A 25,325-nucleotide genomic window follows, 5' to 3' on the forward strand; every position below is an offset into this window, starting at 1 on the left:
CGTCACACATTTGTATGGGCATTTTTAATTAACAGTTTAGCAATTGCATAGTTGCGAAAGGGAAGGACAGGATATTTTTTTCACTGGCAATGTACAGCCTTTCTTTTGTACTTATTTAAAAGGTTTGAATTTTTTTTTTTTTTTTCGTTCGCCTATGAAACGTATCATTAATCAACGCGCCGCCAATTTTACCACCAGAATTGTTCAACTTATATCATCCCGTCTTTCTGGAAGTTTAAAAAGAATGTCAACTGTGGAGGGAAAGAAGAAAAAAAAAAAAAAAACACACACGCGTACGTATACACAAACATGGGTGGGCAAATATTTACCATTCGAATGTGATTCACTTCTTAAAAGGCAGATTAATATTGTGCAAAAAACAAAAGCATACTTGGCCATTCTTTTTCCCATTTTGGTGTAATTTGTAGAAAAGGGAAGCCAAAAATAGCTACATGTCACTAATCGAGATGACAAATAAAGCAAGTGTATTCTCGTATCTTTTGGCTAATGTGACACGACACTAATTCCGTAGTGCAGCTTATTCAAGGCTGCGTCCAAAAGGGTTAGCACACAGCTTTACCGTGTAAACGAATGCGCCCGCTTGTAATGTTCTCATTTGGCGCTTCCATTCCTTCTTCCCCTTCTCATGCGCGATGAACGCCTTGCGCTTAAAGAAAACTCACCATTATAATGTGCACATATATATAAGTACGTACGTATGAGCTGGTGTAACTAAATGGGAGGCCCCAATTGGGCCCCTTTTGTCCACTTGCCCTGCAAGGAACACACAGCTGGTTTTGTTGACCTATGCATTGTCCACTGTTACGGGTTTATTTGTTCATTTATTTGTTCCCTCATTTGTTAACTCATTTGTTGACTCATTTGTTCATTTTTTTTTTTTTTTTCCTTTTTTTTGCTTGCCTTTTTTTTCATAGTCATTTGGTTTTCACAAAGGAAAGACGTACAATCGTGTCTTTCACAAAATGAAGGTGTACTGTTGGACCCTCTTTCCATCCTCGCTGTGTTAAGTTATGACATGTGTTATGAGGATCCAAATGGGGCTAGGCGAATGAGCCTACGTGTGTACACGCGTGTGTATGCGCTGATGAATGTATTACAGTATAGCCAATCCCTGACAAGGGAATAAACACCCAAAAAAAAAAAAGGAAAAGGAAAAGGAAAAAAAAAAGGTTAACGATAAGGGTAATGATAAAGTTCCTGCCACTTTTATCGAAAAAAAAAGCTATATTAATCCACTTCGTTAGACATTATGTAAAATAAATTAGCAGAGCTCTCCGTAAACGCTTAAAATTTTTACGTTATGTGAATTTTATTTTCCCCCTCATACGTGAGAATTTTAATTGGTGAGTATGCGCATACGCATTTATGTAGTTTTAAAGAAAAAAAAAAAGTATCGCATGGTTGGAGTTTTCTTCACCACAATTACGTTAAAAGATGCATAAAGTCCACGCGCGCGCTCACATATGCCCCTCTATTATACATACGCATCGTTATATGTACACATTTTTGTGTACACACTTTTATGTACACATTTTTATGTACACATTTTTGCGCACAAAGTTTTACGTACACAGTTATATGTACATATATGCATTCATGTGTACGCGGCACCGCGTCCCCGCGAGGTGCGTAAGGCATGCTCGTACGGCATGGGGCAAAAGGCAGGAAAGCATCCCAGTAACGTACGCTTAAATGCCATTAACGCTGCTTCACACATTCCAGAAAATGCATACAGAGTATTTAAGAATGAATTTTAGGTGTGGCAAAAGGGAGTTTTCCAAAAAGAAAGCGTCGCTTCATGTGCAGATAATGCTTATGTAAATGCAAATGCACATGTTTTTTTTTCACGACATCGTGACACATTTTACTTCAAGCCTAATTGGCGCGTTGCATTTAAAAATTTTCGCGCGCCTTTCGGCGTTTTCATCCATGATTGCTCCGTTGCTCCATTGCTCCGTTGCTCCATTGCTCCACTGCCCCACTGCTCCACTGCCCCACTGCTCCACTGCTCCACTGCTCCACTGCCCCACTGCTCCACTGCTGCCCCTTTTTTCCTGCAAATATTTACCTAATGGTTCCAACTTTGTGCTGCGCCCCTGTTTACGACTTTGAGCATATGCACTGTCAAGCGCTGTGGCAACAAGAAGGAAAAATACATATAGAGCAAAATAAATTTGGGACAAAGTGGGGCGAAACCAAACTGAACTAGACTGAGCTAGGCTGAACTAGGCTTAACTAGACTGAGCTAGCTGAACTAGGCTGAACTAGGTTGAACTAGACCGATCTAAGCTTAAAGGAATGCCGCACCCACGCTGACCCATCCACTTCAAACATTTTAACCACGTGTTAAACAAACATTAAGTGATAAAAAGAACATGTAGAAATAAAGCAAAGTGTGCACACTCCTATGTATAACACTGAGACATATCTGTAGAAAGTCCTTTTCGACTTAGCTGCTCAGCGCATGTATGCCCTTTGTTTTCATAACAGCATTATATAAAAAAAGGAAAAAAAAAATTAACTTTGCGATATTAGTATGTTTTGATGGTACACACTTACTGCCTCCCTATTATCGCTTAACGCAGTTAATTTTACCTAATTTTTCTTAATTTTGCTTAATTTGGGTTTTTTTTTTTTTTTTTTTCTTGCCATCAACTGCTCAAAGGAGTTCCTTTGAAAAAAGCACCCAATTCACTACATGTACGTACGAGCAATTTAGTAAATGCAAAAACAAAAGTGCGCAGAGCTCACATGTACGCTTGTCCAGTTTTATCGAAAAGCCGCATACGCACTGCGAGGGTCACGACGCCCAGGTGTGCTGTAGGCATATCTCCTCACGGCGTGTTTGCAGCGAAGATAGAAATGCTAAAAACACCTATATGTGCGTGTCTATAAGGGTACGTTGAAGAGCGTTTATATTAACGCGTGCGCACATTTACACGTATGTATACTTATGTGTAACCCTAATGAGCGTACAGATTGGTGTTTTGCACATGTGCCCGTGCATACCCCTTTATTTACTCCCTAATTTGCATATCATTTTTTTCCGCCCCTTTTTTTTTTTATGCAAAGGTGATACAACACCTCAGCGTAGTGAGCGCACAAATATGTAACCTTCGTGGTGTGGTTCATTTCTATTCCCCCCTTAGCAAAAAAATTGTAACGCCAAAATTGTAACGCCAAAATTGTAACGCCAAAATAGTAGCAAAATAGTAGCAACAGTAGCAACAGTAGCAACAGTAGCAGCAGGAGCTTTGAATAAGCAATGCAACATGATGTGAATAGAAAGGCGAGTCTCTTCGTTTTGTGCAAGTATCCCCATTCACTGCTTTTTCAAATGCATTTTGGACCATGCGCGATAGCTTCCTTTGCACATCGTAGATGGTGAAAACGCGTACGGGACATGCACTTCCCCTAGACGCACCGCTGTCTGCGCGCACCTGCACGCGTGTGTGTAACTTCCGATTGATCTGCTGATTTTACTTAGTTAGGAAATTATTTACTGGCCGATTCGTCGACAGATTTGCTAGCCAATTTTCCGCCCTTCCTCTTATATTCCATGATGATTCACAGCACTTTGGTCTTGTGTCTAACCCACCAAAAATACTCGTAAGATTACTTCCCCTTAGTTGGAATACTTCGCAGTAGTGCCTTTCACATTTTTTATGTACACGTGCCTTTACACGAAAACGTTTGAAGTGCGAAGAAGTAGCTACCCTAGAGTGCGTTATTAGAACCGCTGCCATATGAGAGATTTCTCACTGCTGTTTTTAAGCTCATTTTTTTTTATGTGTTCCCTTCCTGTTCCCATTTGACGAGCTCAAGCTCAGTTTGTTGCATGAGTAGGGTTCATAGGGATGTAGGCAGTGCCTGATTGTGTTTTATTAGAGCGTATTTTTTTTCTCTCTATGCATTTTTTCTTCACTTTTTTGCTTCACTTCTTTGCTTCACTTCTTTGCTTCACCTTTTTGCTTCACCTTTTTGCTTCACTTTTTTGCTTCACTTTTTTGCTTCACTTTTTTGCTTCACTTCTTTGCTTCACTTTTTTTTGCTGTGCTTTTCCGCAGCTCTTTTTCACTGCTTTGTTTGTTGCACCCTTTGTTCCACCCCTTGTTGCACTGTTCACTGCACCGTTTTGTTTTTTTTTTGACAAATTTTGAGCCCATCCATGTGTGGCTACCCCGGCCAGCCACTGCATTTTTAACTCACCAGCGTGACTGCGAAATGCATGCGATACTTGAAAATGTACCTAATGCACACGTGGTTAACCCTGAAAACTGCGTGTAGAATTTTAATGCATTATAATGTAAGTGCCTAAATTTTCTTGCCTACCCTTTCGTATAGACTGTGTTTTTGCACTCGTCGGATACGCTAAGGGGGTGATGCAACATCGTTTTTTTTTTTTTCGGCATCGCTTCGACGTTGCCTAATAATGCCAATGTTAGGATCCCCCTAAAGCCCAGACGAAGTGACCAAATGGACATCCACAACTCCAGAGAGGGTGCGCAGGGCACGTCCAAAATGGGTAACGAGAAGGCACAAGTTAGGGAAATGCTGCACGAGAAAAAAGTGGGACCCAAAGTGGGGTGCAAAGTGGGACCCAAAGTGGGGTGCAAAGTGGGACCCAAAGTGGGATCCAAAATGGGTTCCAAAATGGGTTCCAAATTGGGTGCCGCAGAAAATAGCCAGGCGAGGACACCAAAAGGGACCCATTTGAATAGCGCCCACAAAGAAAAGTCAAACATTAAGACAGTCATTCATTCTAGTGGTAAATCTTTCAAAACGAAAATAAAAAAATTAAAAAAAAAATATGAACATGTTCATACGGTAAGTGATAATAATGATGAGCATGTGAAGGCTCTTCTGCATATACACCATGATAGTCACCATGGTGACACAGATGATGAGGGGAATTCCATCAGCCTAAACAATTTTAACGGCACGAAATATGTGTGTACAAAGCTGCTGGAAGGAGACCAGAATGGGGTGAACTTAGTCCCCAACGTTGAAGCAAAAACAGAGGATCATTTTCGAAGAACTGGAGAAAAATTTATTAATTCTGCTTGGTCAAACCACAACCGTAGTAACGATACGTGTCCTAGCCGGATTAGCATCGAGAGCCTGAGCGGTTTTATGCCAGACAGTGAGGGGCCCCACGACGCGGATGCTGAGAGAGATCATAACGCGGACGATGGCGTAGATGATGTCGCGGACGATGACGCGGATGATGACGCGGACGATGACGCGGACGATGACGCGGACGATGACGCGGACGATGACGCAGATGATGACGCGGATGATGAAGCGGACGGTGACGCGGACGACGTGTCTTCGCAAGCTGCGAGTGAAAAATGCGACGATTCACCAAGTGAGAATCTTCCCCTTCCCCATGTGAAAAAAATGGATAAAGTTAACACCGCGCTGGAAGAAAAACACTCCCGTAGGGTTAACCACATAATTGGACATTCCGACATTAAACATAGCTTGTCGTGTACATCTGATGATTGGAGCAGTTCGTGTGTAGAGGAAGCTAACCGAAGGACGCCGGTCAACAATATTGACAACACGAATGATGAAATCGAGGGATGTAGAACGGAGTCATTTGCTGAGGGGATTTCTCAAGATGGTGGTAGTGATGATGGAAGGGAAGGGGGACACCCAGAGGGAGACGTGATAAGCGGAGATGAAGTAGAGATAAGCGGAGATGAAGTAGAGATAAGCGGCGGTGAAGTAGAGATAAGCGGAGGTGAAGTAGAGACAAGCGCAGATGAAGAAGTGATAAGCGGCGATGAAAAAGGCATAAACAAGGGGAACTTAAATGAACCGCTTGCGGAGGAACGAAACGAAGTAGAACCCCACGAGGGTAAAAACGTTTGGGGGGACATTGCTGATAGGGATAGACTAGAGGATGGTAATATAGGAACAACGAGTGGTGATTACCATGCAGAGGAGGAGAGGGGCGAAATGGGAAATTTTCCAAGTGAGGAAAGGTCCAATGCCGTTCGTTTCGAAGCGAGAGGGGATAGGCACTCGTCACGTGACGGAGTTTCGGGCGGACAAGTTAGTGATGAGATGAGTGTTGCTGGCGATGTGCAGCAGCAGGGGGGGGTTGAAAACGGCCACGATGGAGATGGCCGCGATGAGAACGGCCACGATGAAAATTACCAAGATGAAAATTACCAACGTGAGGACCACCAATGTGAGGGCCACCAATGTGAGGGCCACCAATGTGAGGACTACCAAGGAGAACAGCACCATCGCCAAAGTTACCCATTGGAGTGCCGCCGAAACGAGCGGGGTGCATCTCCAATCACCGCCCAGGAAGAAAAGTTCGACTTGCGAGACATTCTAAGATGCAACATAGACACGTCCAATGGGGGACAAGGAGAAATGGAAAAATTAAATCGGTTAATTAGCTTCCGAGATAGTGCCGAAAAGTATTTGCAAAGTTACATAAACTCGTTCCTAAACAACTTCTTTTTGATGTCATCCTATTTGCCCTACTTACACTACTACGACCAGAATGCATACGATAAAAAGGAAATGAATTTTTTAAAAATGGTCACTCATTTTATGGATCATTTTCACTGCAATAAAAAAATGAACAAACAAATAAGAGACTTTAAAAACGATTTTGTAAATTCACCACTAAATGAAAAAATAAAATATGTAGATAAATTTCCATTTTTAAAATTGCCCGAAATGTGCACAGACAGAGTGAAGTGCCAATTTCTGAAGCTGCTAAAAGAATATTGCAAGAAGAAAAAAAAAAAAAATTATTACCAATTGTTTTTATGCCACAAATTTGTTAATCAAATTTTTAAGTTAAAGGAAAAATGGGTCGAAAATAATTTTCTCCAAATTGGCTTGAACGAATTTGGCCCACCGGTGCCGCAGCAAAAGAAGCAGCAGGGGCAGACGGAGCAGCAGGGTGATGATGGCGAGGTGGAGGAGAGACACGACGCCAAAGCCTCGCTAGAAAGGACACCCCTAAAGGGACCTATAAAAGAGGAAGGATATCTTTCCCCCAGTGTTAAGGAGAGGAGTCCAAATTGGCAGGGGCAAAAGAGTTCCCACCAAATGGGTGAAAAATGGAACAACGATATTTTGTGCCAGCATATTCAATCTGCTCCCTTTTTAAAACAAGGGAACATTTATAATGGTGACTTTACGATGACAATGAAAACGATGGTTCATTCGTTAGATGATCGCGGAAGGAAGTTTATTCAACTAAATGACACGAAAAAAATGGAACATGCTAGTTGGTCCTACCCTCCTCACAGTAAATATTTCATTCGGAAATACCTGAACACCGTGGTCAGAAACAAATTATTTAATGTACTCCATTTGACTGATGCAAAATACAGGGAAAAAATTTACATAAAGAATGAGGACCGGGATATTATTAATAACATTTCTTTTTATAAAAACAAAATAAACAGGTTGTATGCCTATCTCATGGCTTGCGCGCTAATGGGACATTCCACGAAGCTTACGCAGCCGAATATATCGTGGAAGGGGGACTCCTATGTGAGGGGAGACCCTAGAGAAGACCTCCAAACCGAACTACCCCCAAGAAATAGCGGTTGCCTCCGCAGCTCCAATGAAGTACACACAAAAAATGCGCTCAACGAAAAGGACTGTGAATCTTCAAGCAGATGCATCAGTCTTTACAATTTAATCAAAATTGCCAACGAATTTGGAAAAAATAATGAGAGTTCTAACAAGAGGGGTGCGCAGAAAAATAATACGCCACGCAATTCTAATCGAGAGAGTCTATCAAAAGATATGGATATCCTTACAAGAAATTTTTTGCAAGACGGGGCATATAATAGTGCACCGCGTGATGTCGGACAAAATGGAAAAAGGTCATATATCTCCACACTGTCTAATAAGGAGAAGTTGAGTAGTTGTCCCGTCGAATGGGGGGTAAAAATTTTGGAAGTCCATAATGGGAAGGGTACGTTGGAGGGGGTAGCTGATGGGGCCATGTGTGTTCCACACGTAACAAGCAAATTGGACGAAGCGGGGAAGGAGACCCCCGATAAATGGGAAGAGGTCAGCGGGAGAGGCGATCTGCATTGCGGGTCCCGTGAAGGCAGGGGAAAAAGGCTCACCTCAGGAATGAGCGCAGAGGATCAAGTGAATCGCATCGCAGAGGATCAAGTGAATTGCATCGCAGAGGATCAAGTGAATCGCATCACAGATGATCAAATGAATCGCATCGCAGGTGATCAAGTGAATCACCTCGCAGAGAACAGGGCGGGACAAAGACCAGATGAACGACATGACCTCCATCTCCCTGTGAAGAAAAAAAAACGGACGACAGCAAATTTCAGTTGTCACCCGACTTACAATTCCTATACGATGCATACAACAACGGAGAACAAATTATCGTAGTTCAGAACAAAAACAAAGTGTTGAATAATTTGGACAAATGCACAAAATTTACCCGTCTGTCAAAACGATCACTGTTCCATGCTAATGACACTGGGCAAAATGGGGTCGGCCCTTCTAAGGGAACTCCATCCACTGTGTACAAGAGCCAAATGGGTTACGTGAATATCCAACCGAATTGCATCTACGTGAAGAACACAAAAGGGGTGAACTTTCCTAATTCAAATTCTTCTGATATGGCATATTCGTACGATGCAAAAACTGCTTATGACAGTAACATGGCATTTGTGCAGAATGCCTTCTTTCGCCAGAGGCACGGAGAAGGTACTGATAGGGGATACAATAAGGGGTCATTGGATGCCACCAATGGGAACCACATCATTAACAGTAATCACAACGTGCACATGAATGATACCCTCGATCATTTTAATAAATTCGATAAACTACAAAACAGGATAGACTGTGTAGACAGTAATAACATCCTGGTGAATAACTCCACTGTGGAATATACAAAATGTAGAAATTTTATCAACTCCTTGAGCCCTCAGTATGTACCTGGTGCTCTAAACTATATGAATGGAATAAATTCAAGTGTGCAGAATTGCTCAAAAGTGAATTTAAAAAGTATAGGTTATTGTGCGAACAGGAATAATGTCAGTGGTAGTAGCTCTTTCTCCCCCACCACCTCCCTAAGACAACAACCACTCAGTAACTACCTATCTCAGTCAACCAATTACGTGAACCCGTTTGATGATTCTTCCCAGAGCATGTACAACCAAATGGGAAACACGAACCCATTTTTATCTGAACAAATGCAAAAGGAAAGGAGGGGTACATTAATTAACCAAAATGGATACCCCCACATTGCACTGATGAATAATTATTTTTCGGATGCTACTAATCCTTTTACACAAAATGGAAAAGGCGATGGTAACAACTGTGGGAGCTACTACCACCCGCATGGCAATCTGAGTTATACTCATCAAGGCGAACAAAACGCTGCTAATAATGTAGTCAGCGGGATGGTTCACACAAATGGAAGCAAACAAATGGATCAATCGTGTGTAGATTTACCAAACGGAACCAGTGATAACCACTTTGAATGTGTTACTGAGGATGGCAATTATTCTGTGGACCCTCAGCACAAGCGCGATAGTGAACAAATGGTGGAGAAAGACAATAATGGGGACGCGATAGGTACAGTTAATCAGCTGGAAGGAAATAAAAATGACTACCTTAACGATGTAAACCACAATTTAAATTGCACACACAAAAGTAGTACCACCAGGGGGGAGTGCAAAGAAGGAGATGATCACAAGGAGGCCACTGCGAAGAGTTACGCCCCCAGGGGAATAAACGAACTGTTGGGTGAGGGGAGCAAACATGTGGTCAACACGGATGTAATAGGTAGAAACCATCAACAGTGTCATGGGAATGATCCAAATGGTAACGAACAGGGGAGTAACATAACTGTGACAGGTGAAGACCATCTTAACAGGAATGTAAAAGAGAGAAGTGACTGTAAAAACGAATACAGGCATGACAATGTGGAGGCAGAAAAAGAGTCCCCCTTGAACTCGAATAATAATTGTTCACATAACAGTGACCCATACGCAAGCGGGTCATCTCAGGGGGAGCAAAATGCACGTGAGAAGAACCAACCGGGGGATAATTGGCCCTCGACGGAAGGTATAAATTTGCATGTGGGTACCTATGCAGAGGGTACCATTAACGGGGACACCGGCGTAAGAGGCGTAAGAAGCGTGCGTAGCGACAACCACGATGGTAGTAGTGCCTCCCCTAACGCCGCAGATGGGGATGCTGACATAGATTCGCCCCACCACCCAAGCAATAATCTCCCCCCCGTTCTCCCAAAAAAGAACCCCCCCCATGAAGATACCACAACGAGTGAGGAACTTCCAAATTCTCTCAAAACGTCATGCAATAATGACGAATATGCATGTAGCACAAATCTGCAGCATCTAAGTAACGCCTCAAGGGGGGTGAACCCCGTTCAAAACAGTCACCTGGTGAATAATCATACTGGCCATTTTAACATGAAGAACCAACCCCGTAATAACAACTGCTGTGTCAGCATTGCCAACTTGGACAGGGACACTCATTCGGTAGAAGCAAATCGGGACAGCTCATACCATGGCGGTAGTGCTCCATTTGGAGGGAACGTAGACGAGAAATCGATAAAGTATAACGACAGACATTCCTTTTTTAATGTAAACGAAATGGGAGCCCCGATGGATGATGCACATACTGGGGATAGCGTGAGGAGCGCCGTTGGCGGAAGTGGCCCCCTCAATAGCCGCAGCACTGGAATAGGCATAAACAAACCGAACCAGATGAACAGCACGAACAGAATGAGCAGCACGAACAGAATGAACAGTACGAACAGAATGAACAGCACGAACAGCATAAGCAGCATAGACTTTTCGATAAACAACACAGGGAATGAAACGAAATTTAAGATCAACGAAGAGATGATCAACCTGATGAGACAGACAGATGCATACCAACCCCCCTGTGGACATTACCAACTGAGCGATCCAGACACGAGCATGGCAAACGTATACAAGCCATTCAACTTGGATGGAATAATCCCCTCCCCTTACCATAATGGCACAAGTAATAACATGAAAAATTACCCAAGTGCAGAAATGAGGAGTAATATAAATATACATAATTACCATATGAACAAAAATGAGAACGTCGAAATGACGAATGAGTGTCTGAACACAGCGACCCCCCCGAGTAATAATTTGTCAACCCCGTATGGATACATATACAATTATAACATGGGGAATTATTTTCTAAATGGAGTCAATTGGGTTGGTTTAGAAAATCGTACAGGTGATAGACCTGTGAGGACTAATATGAATTTTACGAATTATAATGGCATGTTCAATGAGTACTGTGATGGGGATGAGGAGGAGTGGGATCCGCATCAGGAGGGTCCACATCTGGAGGGTCCACTTCAGGGGGGTCCACCTCTGGGAGGTCCGCATCTGGAGGGTCCACATCTGGAAGGTCCACTTCAGGAGGATGACGACCGAAGCGGTGGGTCCTTCCCGTCATCGAGCAATTTAAAAAAAAGGGACAAAACGCAAAAGGAGAAGAAGAATGCCAATATGAACACGAACAAGGCGCAATCATTCGGTTTAAATGTCAGCAAGAAAAAAAGGCTAGGAAACAATGGACCCCCCACAGCCGAGAAATTAAGCGAATTGCTACATGAGAAGAATTTGTCGGTGCCACAAATAGCGGCAATATACGGCGTGCACAGAACGACTGTCGCGCGTTGGTGCCACAATAGGAAGGTTATCCAAAAGTCGAATAACTACCAGGGGAGGAAGAAATCGTCCTCCACGGTGGGCGCCGAGTACACCTAGTGGGTCAAGCGGCAAAGAGAAAACAACACTCTCTCTACTCGGAATTTTTTTTTCTTTTTCTTTTTCTTTCTTCTTCTTTTTTTTTTCGTTCTGTATTGCGTTTGCTGTGTGTCTCATCAGTGAGGAGTGACCTCTAGTGCACCCCATTCGCGTTGCAAATTTGATCAGACAGGTCAACCCTCGGGGAAGTGGGGGGCACAAAAAATATGCCACGCTAGTCTACGGGCCGTTCGAATATTTACACACCTTTACATCATCGCGCTATTGACATGCAGTTAAAAAGTGGCATAAGATGAAGAAGCGCACTTCATGCGTTATACGCCTGATGAGAGCATACAATTTTGTGCTGCACATTTTGTAGGCATGCATTGTGCCCATTTTCACCCACTTCATTTTCATCCGATTCTTCTGATACGTTTGCTATCCGTCTTTACCACGCTTATCCCCCTTTCCCATATTATGATATTTGTTAATGTGATTTTTTTTTTTTTTTATGCCTTTTTGAATGCGGCTCACATTCGGGAAGAAACCGCAAAAAAAAAAAAAAAAAAAAAAACACCAACACCAACAAAATGGGAAGAAAATTATGAAGCCGAATGGAGCAATTTTGCAAACCTCAAAATGAAAATTTTTAAGATTTATTTTCACTCTCATCAAAAGTGGCGCCATAAGTGCAAAGTTGTTCAGGAACGTGTGCGTAGGGTACACCATGAACGAGTGATTAAGATCCCATTGCTGTCCTAGACGGTGACAACGACAACCCAGAAAGGTGCAGGAATAAAAAAGAGCTTTGCCGGAAATGACCACAGATTGCGCTTTTCAAGTTAAACGACAATGACAAAATTATGTAGGCACATTTCAGCACCTCTATAACAGCTCATTTTTTTTTCTTTTTTTGGTCCAACTCCACGTTATGTGAATGCATCATATACACACCAATCTCTTCATCGCAATGAAAAAAAAAAAACACATTCCCTGCACCCCAAACGTGTGAGACTGTACCTTTAAAGAATTATCCTCCAGTTTTTATTTTATTTTTTTTTGTTTTGTAAAAAATGATACCAAAAAAGAGTACAGTTTATTTAATAATGTTACGCTCATAAAAAAAAAAACGCAAAATAAATAACCGCATGAATAATTTTACAAATAATGCAATGAGCAGCATGGTGAACAGCAAAAGATGATGCACCTTGACGATTCATGTTTCCTTTTTTTCAAACACACTCCTCCCCTTTACCTATGTAAAATGTCATTCAGGTGTGTGTGTCCCCCTTTCGAATGCCATTTTCACGTATTTAAAAAAAAAAAAAAGACCCCTCCTGGGGTGAACGTTTTATTTCCCTACGCGTGAACGAGTAGGGCGTTCTAAATCACAAATAAAATGAGTGTTACACAAATGAGGCTTTTTTCGAAGGTTTCTATCACCCATTTCGGAATGTGCGCCTTTTCGCTTTGAGACACGTGAGAGGCGAAATGACGGGAAGGGTGATGGCAAGGGGGAGAGGGGGTTCACAAAAGGGAAGCAGAAAACGAACACGATCATGAAAGCGCAAAGTGAAACAAAAACGAAAAAGAAAAAAAACCAACGTTGCTAAAAAGTGAATCCCATAAGTGTATACAAAATTTTAATTACACATATGCATGAAGGGTCAAATGGTGCATGGAAAAAAAAAAAAAAAAAGCTACGGGGCTCCAAAGTTCAGTTCCCTCATCTTGGGTTGATTTCTTGGTGGTGTCGGAGGTCTCAGCTCGGTCATTTTGGTGTCCCTTCAAAAAGGAAAAGGGGGGTGATGCACATGAGCATATGTTACTCTGCGTACGTTGATGGGCGTGCTCCTTAGCGTGGCACTTCGATGCAGAGGTGCATCTACACGGCGGAGGCACGTCTACATAACACAGGCACTTCCACACTACACAGGTACTTCCGCACAAGTAGGCACTTCCACACTACGCAGGTACTTCCGCACAAGTAGGCACTTCCACACTACGCAGGTACTTCCGCACAAGTAGGTCCTTCTGCGCCTTAGTCGCCGCCTCCCCCCACTTACCACGTGTTGAAGAAGCGAATTTCGTCCTTGGCCGGGTATATCAGTTTCGGAATGACGGTGAGGTCCCTACGGATGAAGAGCAACGCCCCCGCGTTCTTGTGCGAGTTACAATAATTGGTAGCCGAAAAAAGGGTTATCAGTTTACCCCCCGCGAATCTCTCAAACCCATCCATGACACATTCATGGGCTCGTATAATCAACTGCAGATCGTTGTCCTCTAAAAATTTGTGAACCCGGTCAGGCCCATACTTAACAATATGACCAGTACCATCAGGGTCTCTTATATCATTCGGGATGGTTCCCAAAATGGAATCATTGTCCGTAGGATCAGACCAAAGCAAATCGGTAACCTTCTGTTCATTCAAATTTTGTGGAACTTGAGAAACAACCAATGGTCTCCTCAATTGAGATATGTCCGAAATGGTATTAATAGTTTTCCCTATCCCTCCATGAACACATAAAATCTTCTCCTCTACAATAGCCCCTATAGGTAGCCACTCAAAAACTTGATTTATTTGAACCCAGCAGGAAGACTTATCACTTATGTCTTCCTTTAACCTCCTTTTACATTCCTCCTGAAATCCATACAAACTGTTAATGGCCATATCTTCGTGATTCCCCCTTATCAAATGGATCTGCTTGGGATATTTACATTTTAAGGCGAAAAGTAAGCAAATGACTTCTAAGCTGTTGGAACCTCTGTCCACATAATCACCTAAAAATAAATAATCATTTGAATCGATATCACCAATAGCATTTAATTTCTCACCTAAGTCTTCTTCTACTGGACATTTATACAACTGAAATAATCTCATGAGGTCATAATACTGCCCATGTATATCTCCATATATTTTTAAGGGTGCTCTTAATTTTAATATCATATCTTCTTGCTTGAAAATTTCCATTACAATGGAACATAGGATGGAGATGTTAGCCCAGGGAATTATAAAAATCGTCTCTGCATTATGATGGTACTGAATTTCGAATTGGGTTATATTTGGATTGAGCAACGTCGTAATGATTTTATCATATACTGTGTTTTTAAATTCACTAATGTAGTTAACTGGTGTGCATAAGACGCCGTTATTTATTTTTCTTCCTTCTTCTTCTAATTTGTCAATCGATATTTTTCTAACCAACAATGCGAAATCGCTCCCCGTTTCTTGCACTGCGTGTGCATGTGCCGCTAGCCTTATTTTATTCGACATGGGTCTACTAGACAGCCGGAAGAGCGACGAGCTTGGCGAGTCGAACATGTTCCTCTGCGGTGCGTTTTGTGCGTTTTGTGCGTCCTGTGCATTCTGAGCATCATGTGCGCTTTGTACATTCCCTGCGATGGCGCTATTCTTCATTTCGTATATTTGTTTGGACCCTGCGTATTGGCTGCTTGCGAGTGCACTAGGCTGATGCGGGTTGATAACGTCTTGGCTGTTCAGGTTGAACGAACTGACGCTTCGCATTTCGCTGCCTAGATGCTTCTGCTTCAGGGAAGACTGCTTTAGGGACTTCCTCTTATCCGAATCCAAACCGGTGGTCGCATTCACCAGGATGCAACAGTCCAGGCATTCCAACTCGTTCGTTGGGAATTGCTGCGTCTGGTGAGTGAACCCACCAAAGGTGTATATCGTGTGCTTGTGCATCCACGAGGTGTGTCTAAATTTCGAAATGGCTGGCAAGGTTACCCACTCAATTGTCTCCGTATTGTAAAGCGCTGTGGACAAAGGGATGGCACACCCGTTATCATTTCGACCCCCTAAAATAAACATTTTGGAGCCTATAAAAACGGCAGTATGTTGATAACGCGCTTCAGGAGGTACTCCCTTTTTTATGGGAGCTTCCACCCAATCCCACCTTCCATCTCTGTGCTGTCTCAACCCCCATGTGTCATCCAACGATTTATTTTCTGCACTCCTTCCACCAAATATAACAATCATCCCTGTCGCAGGTCCTTCTTTGCACATGTCAGCTGAGTGGTACACTCTTGGAGGGGGGGCCTTGCAATTATTGGAAATAATTACTTGAACCCATTCAAATGGAGGAAGTTCTACATGCATAAACCAAACATCATTTAACGTATGCTGACCATTATTCCCACCAATTACAATTAAATTGGGTTTATTAAATACCATTACATGTCCATATCTTCTCCCTGGGGTTACTCCTTTGGTAGGTACCGTCATCCAAGAATATCGTTGTTCCTTTCGTAAATCTAGTATGTACAAATCGTCCAAGGAAAGGGACCCTCCTCCTGTTGCACCCCCATATATAACTAACTGCTGCTCATCAACACAAGCAGCTGCATGTGCCGCCCTCGCCGATGGGGTGTTTTCCGTTACTATTTTTTTCCATTTGTTTTGAGATAAATCATATATGTAGATGTCATCTGTTATGTTATACTTCCCTGCGTCGCCTATCGCCCCACCAAATACTGCCACTTTGTTGTTTCCTAGGTAGGTAGCCGTGTGTCCAAATCGAGGCGCTGGAATTTCTCCCTTTTGTTTTTCCTTTCTGCAAATGTTTGTTTCTTTAAACGACCCATTATTCATTTGTCGTACGAACGGGGAGTAGCTATGCTTGGAAGGCTAGGGGGAAAAACGGGGGACCAAACGGTCAGCGGAAAAGCGGTACCATGTGCACACCCCACAACTGCATGTGCTTGCATGTATGTGCTCGTAAAAAGGTTGTCAAGAGGGAGAATGGGTGGCGGTAGACAAACGGAAAAAAAAAAAAAGTGTTGTCCTTTATTTTTACCTGGACCGATGGGCGAATGTAAAAATTGAATATTTTAAAAATTACTTTCGTTTGGGTTTTTCCCGCCCTGCTTCCACTTGCAGCTAGTCTTTTTTTTTTCCGTTACGATGAGGTGAAAGAGCGGGGGACGCGAACAAGGAGAGCAAACAGGTACGCGCGATCGTTTGCGAGGGGAGACCTACACGAGGAGGTTCACACGAGGAGGCTCACATGAGGAGGTTCACACGAGGAGGCTCACATGAGGAGGTTCACACGAGGAAGTTCACACGAAGAGATTCACACGATGACGCATACATGTCGACACATACGCGCGATTACCTCAACGCCCGCACAGGTGATGACAAGCGTAGGCCTGTTCGGCGCGGAACTCCCCCCCTCCTGTCACACTTGCACATGCAAATGAGAAGCTTCGGTGGTCCTCAAGAGGGACGAGCGGGCAAACGGGAAGAAGCATATGTGACGCACGAATATGTGTGTGGGAAGAGGCGAGAAAAGCACAAACGCAGAATGGTTAACAAAAAAAAAAAAGGGAGGCAAATGTCAGTAACACTAGGAATAATATATATGAACGTGTGAGCGCAACGATATTTGCGATTAGCTACATTGTTGCAATGAATTTCAAATATTTACTGATACAAGTGAATAGACATTTTAACACATAAAAATATGCTCTGCGAAAAGGTTTAATCCGTGGAACATGCGCAGTGTGTTTGAATAGCTGCGTTTTTTTGTTCATTCGTTTGTTCGTTCGTTTGTTCGTTCGTTTGTTCGTTTGTTTGTTCGTTCGTTCGTTCGTTTGTTTGTTTGTTTGTTTGTTTGTTTGTTTGTTTGTTTGTTCGTTCGTTCGTTCGCTCATTCGCTTGTTCATTTTTTTTTTTTTTTTTTCATTTTTTTTGAATATTTTCACTACATTCACCACGTAGTCAAAAAAAAGATACACAAACCATTTTTTCATATTTTTTATTCATTAAAAATGAAATATGCTTAATTCACAAAGGAAGAAAAAATCAACGCAAGAGAATCCTTTTTTTGTTTTATTTTCCCCCAAAAATTTTCGCAAAATTAAATCCACTTAAAGGAAAAAATGAGGAAAGAATAATGCACACTCGCAAAAGTGTGCTAAGACTGTGGCATATAATAATGTAAATGGTTTAACCGATATAAAATTGATATCAACAATTTGCAACTTAGTGGATGCATATTTGGACCATCCTTTAACCTTTCCTCTGCCCTGCCCACTTATTTTTCCGAACTGGTACATGATTGAACCATTTCTATGTATACGTACTGACACCGCGAGGTGGTTATTACACATATGTGTGGTGACGCAGAGATTGCGATTTTACTCTGCTTCGGTTTCTTTCCGATGGGTTTCATTTTCGTTGCTTTGTTGTTGTTCCTCATCTTTGACCCCTGCGTCCATTTGAAAACGAAATTGTTCATAAAAAAAAAATGGACTGATTTTAACGCTTATGTAAGTGTGGTCCCTTCCTTGTAATTTGGAACCGTTCCTATTTCACGCTTTCGCCGCGCTTAGGGGATTAACCGGGGGGAAAGAAGACCCACCACAAATGGGGGCGCACATACATGTGTATAAAGGTACAAAAGCATAGCAACACGCACAAACGGTGATACGTAGCAACGGAAAAAAAGAAAAAGAAAGAAAAAAAATATATCACACAACCACATTGCGCACATGTTGTTCTTTTTCCCACCGCGTCGTGTAACCAATTGTTAACCCACAAATTGTAAGTCAATTTTTAGAAAAAGTTTTTCTTTCGAGAGTGTGTCATATTGGACTTTAGCGCACATTACGCTTTCGCGGAAGTGTCGTATTGTTTTTTTTTTTTTCTTCACTTGGGAAAGACACCTCTGTGCGTGGCATGTACGTACACTAAATTATCGCTCTATAGCATATGCGGGGAAAGAAGCAAAATGGTAGGCATAAATCTAAAGCAAAAGGAATGTAAAAATAAGGTAATCTCTATCCTTACGAGTTGGTTTTGTTCTCCTTTTTGTTCTCCTTTCTGTTCTCCTTTCTGTTCTCCTTTCTGTTCTCCTTTTTGTTCTCCTTTTTTGTTCTCCTTTTACTTCTCCTCCTTTTTGTCCTTCCCCATTTATTTTTTTTTTCCTTTGCCTCTGTCCGACAAAATGACGCCCCTTTTCCGCGTGCTCTGTTCATTGCTCGCCCTACTTAATTTTGTCACTCCAGAGGAAATTTTACCAACCAAGGAGACAGACAGCCCTATTTTTTACTATGGGTTTCAATATACATATGTGCATAGACACTATGAGAATGTAGCATAATTATGATCTCTGACCCGTTAAGCATTTCACGTCCGGATTTATCGACCCACTTTTCTTCCTTTTTATTTATTTTTTTTTTTTGCAGATTTATAAATAATGAGGTGTATCAACATTACCTGCCGTCAAGGTATTCCAACGTGTTGAGAGATGTAAGGGTGGAAGGAATTCAAAAATGGTGGCCTTTATTAATCACCTCTAGCTAAGTCTAGCCTTGCCTCACTGTATCTAATAACGCCTAACCATGTCTGACCACGTCTAACTATTTATAACTGCCTCTTTTTCTCCTTCTCATTTCTCACGCGCCGCGCTTCCCCTGTTCGAATCCCTCATTATCCCCAACCCACCGTTAACCCTTAAAACTTCCCTTTTAAAGAGAGACTCCATAAGAATGTCCTGCAATAAAGGCTACACCGTGGCAGTCAGAAAGGCGTCCATAATAGACCTGAACGAGGAAGGTTAACAGGATGAAACTTTTCTCTTTTGAATGACCCCTCTCGTGTGGGTGCCATCACATCTACACAAGAACAAATTTGGAAAAAAAACTTCAAAGGGTGAATTTTCCTTTTGCCTCTATGTTATGCGTTGTATATGTTGAACAAGGGTTCATAAAGCACTTTAAAAATAGGAGCCTTACGCCTTAACACGCACCATGCACCAGCAACTCATGCAACTGTCGTCTTCGATGTGCTGTCCCTACCCCTCCCTCACTGATTACGAGTCCCTCTTTCTTTTCCTTTCCGTTTCATCAGAAAATGACTACAAAAATATGGCAAAGGAAATATGCTCCAAGAAGGAACAATGTCAGGTGTGAAGAAAGGACGAAATGGACAAATAAAATCACCATAGAAGTAGCAAATGAGATAGAGAAGCGGGAGAATGATACTGAACCTCCCTCAACTACACAACCCCTTTTGTATGATTCACAAAAACAAACATTTCTTCTCATTTTAAGATCGACGTACGGAAATTCAAAAGGAACACTAAGAACCCCCACCTGGACTTTTCTTCAGAACTAGCCATAGAATACATCTGCATGAGGTTTGAGAATAATTTTTCGCTTTACCCTTTCTAGGAGAACTCGCACGATAAATACGTGGGAAATACTCCTTGTGAAGTTTCACCTATACTAACTATCACAAAATGGCACTAATGATTTTCCCTCCTCATTTCAGTTCTTATAAAAACCTCTACGATGGAAAGGCCTTCCACCAAGGAGTTACACACAAATACCTCGTGTAATACTTTTTCTTCTCACTGGCAAAAATGCACTCCGGTGAGGGGTGGCCCATACTATGCGTACATATGCCCCCACACATACACATGCACATACACATGCACATACACATGCACATGCACCTATACGTATTTTCATATTCATTTGCGTATGTTCGTTGCAGAGTGCGGGACCAGTCTCTGGGTAATGTAAAATTTTAAGGGAGCATAACAGTTAGCGTGATCAGTGTGACCAATACGAGTATGCTCCACTGCGACATCGGAATGGCCCACTTTCCCCTCTCAGCTTGCGCTCAGAACAGCAGTGAAGTGACAAAGTTTATGTCCATTTCGAAGGCGTTAGAGGCTTGCACCTTAAACAACTGTAAATACGTCATATGGAATGATGAGGACAAAAGGGCCGTCATCTGCAATTCGGACAATTTGGACGTAATGAGCATCGAGTGAAATAGCACAAAATGAGAACTTACTCGAGAGAGTATCAAAGTAGAGGAAATTTATTCGCAAATTTTAAGCTACAAAAATGTGGCAAGCCAAACACAAACGAATCCCTTGCGGGGTACACACAAATGAAACGTTCTTTCACTATCACCAGCATTTTGTAGAAAAGAAGAACAACGTAACGTATATGAACCCTGCCAATTTCTACACCCCGGGATATGCGACCTTCTTAAATTATATGTCTATCTGCGACCATGTTTTGAAAAGCGCGCCCTACAATTTGAGCACCCCCAAATCTGTGGACGTTTGCTCCCACTTGGATTGCGACTACTTCACAAGAAGTAACTCCCCAGAGGGTCGTCATCGCTGCGATTGAAAGAGTGACCATCGCTGCGATCGAAAGAGTGACCATCACTGCGATTTATAGTGTCACCTTCGATGTGATCGCCATACAAACATTTGCAACAAGCGGGGGGGGCAATTTAACCCCATCTCTTCCTTAAAACTTCATCAGGCTTTGCTGGATCAATCAGGTCCCTAAGCAATCACGGGAACGGCAAAACATGGTAAGCCGCAAAAAAAAAAAAAAAAAAAAAAAAAAAAAAAAAAAATACGTAAAAGGGAGCAAGAATACACATTTATGCACCCTTCCCAAATATCCATTTTTATATCCGCAGGTTCTGCCAGGGGTACATTTTAAAAAGAGAAAAAGCATAGAGAACTATACCAATGTGTGCATATATCTACACCGACAAGTTGTGCCGATGCTCCACTACCTTACGAACGAATGCCCTGCGCAATATTCTTCTTCTCAGCTTCCCCACGATTATCCCAATGGACGGATTCGTCACGAGTGTTAAATTGAGCAAATTTACTTAAAAGGAATATTCTCATGTTCGCACATATTTTACCGGTATAAAGTGTATAGCACATTCTACATTATGAGTGCATGCGCTGCGTATGTTTATACCTACGTGGAGGATGACCTCCGACCGGTTCGCTTCGCTTGACTTTTCTTGTCTTCTTTTCTATTCTCTTCTTTTCTGTTCTCTACTCTTTTTTGGTAATTGTGTCAACGGGTGCATAGGCGTGAAGCAATTGCGCTATGGACTTTTTTGAATAAAACGCAAAAGTGATTAACTGTAACACGTGATGCAACATTTGGAACGCGCAAAGGGTGCCTTAAAGAAACCAGAAGAACTACACACAAGGTCATATACCCACTCCCTGTGCTTGGTTCATGTGCACAGACAGACTGAACGTGTTTGCCTCAGCACATAAAACGTTTCAACACTGATTTTTGGAGTTGCATATTACTTCTGCCAAAACAATTTTGCGCCATTTTAGGCGTGTTATTTTTTTCGCCTCCAAATGTACACCCTCACGTGGAGTGCCCAACTGGGGAATTGCATAAATTGAAGATCCATTTTCGTGAGGATAAAAATTTTTCTACATTTTTAAAGAGTCAAAGAGAGCCTTTCCGTATGCTCCGCTGTGAGTGTTGATACATGAGGCATAAATTATTTGTGGATCCTTTTCCACTCGTTCACGTTCAATTGATGCCCTCTGCTATACAAGTACTGATTTTTTTTTTTTTCCCATTTGATGGCACCTTCACAGCAAAATAAAACTGCTACAGTGTAGGTACACCACGGATGCGCAACTTCTACAATTCAACATTTGCAAGTAACATTAAAAATAAAATACTATTTAACCGTTTCCTGAAAGTTATTTATTTATTTTTTTTAAAGTTTAAAAAAAAAAAAAATTGCACGTGCGTATTATATGCCTATGATTGCTCACTTTTACGTAGCCACTTTTGCCCATGCAATTACGCACACACGTATGTACATATATATAATACATGTAACTGTACGCACGCGCGATATGTACGTATAGGTGGATTCCACTCTGCAAATGACCCCTTCACAATGCTTCTATGGTTTCGGTTTTGGGCTCCAAAACAGAAATGTTGTCAGGTAAAATGGATGGCAATCCCGTCTTCGAGTCAACAGCAGTGGGCAGCATAATTTTAACCTTAATACCTAGGACTCCTTGTTTTAGTTGTGCCGATCTAGTAGCCGTGTTAACAAATCGTTTGGATGGCTCTCCTGTTGATATTAAGTAACCATCACGGAATTTCATACTCTTAGCTCTCTGGGCTCTTAATTTACCCGACACAATAACTTCACATCCCTTGGCGCCCGACTCCATAATGTGCCTGAGTACACCATAACATGCACGTCTGACTGCCAATCCTTTTAGTAACTTATATCTAAGTGACTCTGCTTGTGCCATTGCACACAGTCCTCTGTGCTCTACTCTCTCTGCAAACAATTCAACACTGTTTGTCGATTTGTTGAAGAATCTTTTCTGGACCAGGGATGTGAGTTCTCTGATTCTCCTTCCCTTATCACCTAGTACTTCCCTCGTACGCGTAGCCCTAATTATAACTTCGGTCCTGGGGTGAAGAAAAAAAAAAAAAAAGGACATAAAATACGGAAACTTTTAAAAGGCACATCGAAAAGGGCATACTAATATGTATCGATGTGCACATACAGTTAACGCAGTTTGTTATGAAACGTCTGTTTGAAGAAGCACTTTCAATATCGCAATTTCGATAGAGGATAGGTGAAAAAATACACATGTGCACATATGAGACCGTATATAGGGCTTCTAGATGCCGCTCCACTCTCCATACCTTATCGGTGTGACTCTGACTTCTACACCTGAGTATCCATCCTCAGCTAAAATTCGGGCCAAAAATTCATTCAACTCAGCTTGGAAAACACCATCGTTGATAAATTTTCTCTTTTTCGATATCTGTAGAGGGGGGGGGGAATTGAAAATGGAGAGCAATTAGAAGCCCATCGAACGCTAAGGAAATTGCAACGCTGCGAGCTGCACCCTGAAATGTACATTTCAAGATATACGTATCTGTGCACATATGCACCTCCCGCCTTTTTATCACTCATATAAATGGAAAAATTTTGTTCTTCGCCTCCACCAAGCTTTGGCATTATGGCAGGCACATTTGAGTCTGCCTATGAGCGTTGCAACTCTGGATCTCCAAAGGTTATTCTTTTCCACAATGGGAAATACGCATTTAGGTGTGGATGTACACCCCCGTGACAGGGATAAAAACGGGGCAACAACTCATATAACGGGTTTTGTATTTCCCCCCAATTTTTACGTAAACCATCTCGCCATGCAAATTGCTGCGTATCAGCTTGGGTAAACTACCGTCAACTCACAAAACGCTCATTTTTATACTATGTAGGGTAAAAACACAACTATTGTTCACTCGTCACATGAGCATTTCTCGTGTATGTACGTATTTTTTTCTTTTTTTTTATTTAAGGCTTACAGGAGCTGACATCTTTTACGTGGGTTTTGTATCTGTTCAAACTGGTTTGTGCAGTTAAAATGGGATTCTGTCGCAAATGCCACTTTGGAAAATGTTTTTCCAGTTTTTTCAGTTTTTTCAATCTTTGGGAAGTTTGAAGCTTTTCAACAAGGGTGATTTTGTTAAATGGTCACTTTTGTCAGTTTTTTCGACGTTTTAAATTTCCTCAAATTTGCAGCGAATTATGCATATCTCACATGTTATAATCCTGAGGATTTTTATATTTTCGTGTCACTGTTCGTTGGCGTGTTTTTCTTGCCTTTAAAAGGGAACGTTTTTTAAAAAGAAAATTTTTTTTTTCGCTCGAAAGTTCGGATTGTACGCCGCGAAAACGTGTACATAAATATATCCTAATATAATTTTGCAGTGAGTATAATGCAATGCTCGAATGGAATTATTTTATACATATCCCTGAATTGATATGTAGCCCTGCACCTCTCACGGAAGGAGGCTCATGTAACATATATATATGTTCGTAGTAGCCTGGTCGACGAGCATCACCCTTCGCATAATTCCTATAGGGAGCTCTCTACATATTTATGCACGTTACAAAAAAGATACACAGAAATGCGATCACTTAAATGTGGATAAAAAAAAAAAATTGATATGAAAGTTTCGATCCTTTGCTGTTTATTCTACTCCTTTTTTAAATAAAAGGCAAATAAAAATTTTTTAAATTAATCAACCTTTTCACATTTTTAATGTACGTTAGTGAAGCCAAAGAATTAGCCTGCGCGTGGGATCCCCTTAGTCACTCCAAGGGAACAGTGCGAAAAAGGTAAAGCAAAGGGAGCGCGCCGTAACGTCACACGAAATCTTATTCCAACATATCCCATGTATTACGATATGCGCACAAAATTGCAAAAAAAATAAAATGCGCAGAAATGGGATTCGCCTCAAAGTAAGGGGGGAAAAAATTCATTAAAGCTTTTTTATCATCAAAACGGAAAGCAATTTTTTGCAAGTTTATACGAACGAACAGGGGGTTGGAACAAATTTTTTTTTTTTTTTCCATAGCTGGTAATACAACTCTAAGGTGTAGAAAAAAATGTTATTTGTACTTTTTTTTTTTTAAAACCCACGTGCTATTATATTAGATGTGCACGCCAACTTGTTCTCGCCAGCGCACAACCTGTTGTTACGACATCGGGATCCGACGAATGCAAAGGGGTCGCTAAACAGCTGAGTGGCTTAACTGCTGAGCGGCCAAACCGCAAGGCGGCCAAGTGGGGTATGCCCAAATTGCCACTGGCAATGTTGCATGGGCACATCTTTGTTCAAGCGCAAATCTGTGCATATGGTCTTCTTAACCGCGAGCTT

General features: G+C 41.8%; 4 protein-coding genes across 4 annotated transcripts; 2 read left to right on the forward strand and 2 right to left on the reverse strand.

Moving 5' to 3' along the window:
• Positions 1-4,497: 4,497 nt before the first annotated feature.
• Positions 4,498-11,819, forward strand: PCYB_124880 (hypothetical protein; the record flags this gene model as incomplete). Its single annotated transcript, XM_004223821.1, has 2 exons — positions 4,498-7,981; positions 8,332-11,819. The coding sequence occupies 2 exons, from the start codon at positions 4,498-4,500 to the stop codon at positions 11,817-11,819; spliced, it is 6,972 nt and encodes a 2,323-aa protein (XP_004223869.1).
• Positions 11,820-13,501: 1,682 nt separating this feature from the next.
• On the reverse strand, positions 13,502-16,413 carry PCYB_124890 (protein serine/threonine phosphatase; the record flags this gene model as incomplete). Its single annotated transcript, XM_004223822.1, has 2 exons — positions 13,502-13,586; positions 13,868-16,413. 2 exons carry the CDS (start codon positions 16,411-16,413, stop codon positions 13,502-13,504), a joined length of 2,631 nt encoding a protein of 876 aa, XP_004223870.1.
• Positions 16,414-18,757: 2,344 nt separating this feature from the next.
• PCYB_124900 (hypothetical protein) lies at positions 18,758-20,974 on the forward strand (the record flags this gene model as incomplete). Its single annotated transcript, XM_004223823.1, has 8 exons — positions 18,758-18,879; positions 19,011-19,074; positions 19,299-19,380; positions 19,675-19,730; positions 19,878-19,963; positions 20,098-20,140; positions 20,456-20,587; positions 20,754-20,974. Coding segments are annotated over exons 1-8 (792 nt in total), but the record flags the coding sequence as incomplete, so codon positions are not given.
• Positions 20,975-22,525: 1,551 nt separating this feature from the next.
• PCYB_124910 (40S ribosomal protein S3) lies at positions 22,526-23,978 on the reverse strand (the record flags this gene model as incomplete). Its single annotated transcript, XM_004223824.1, has 3 exons — positions 22,526-23,060; positions 23,301-23,422; positions 23,967-23,978. The coding sequence occupies 3 exons, from the start codon at positions 23,976-23,978 to the stop codon at positions 22,526-22,528; spliced, it is 669 nt and encodes a 222-aa protein (XP_004223872.1).
• Between the last annotated feature and the right edge of the window lie 1,347 nt (positions 23,979-25,325).

Source organism: Plasmodium cynomolgi, chromosome 12, assembly GCF_000321355.1.
Source record: "Plasmodium cynomolgi strain B DNA, chromosome 12, whole genome shotgun sequence".
In the NCBI taxonomy this organism is placed as follows: domain Eukaryota; phylum Apicomplexa; class Aconoidasida; order Haemosporida; family Plasmodiidae; genus Plasmodium; species Plasmodium cynomolgi.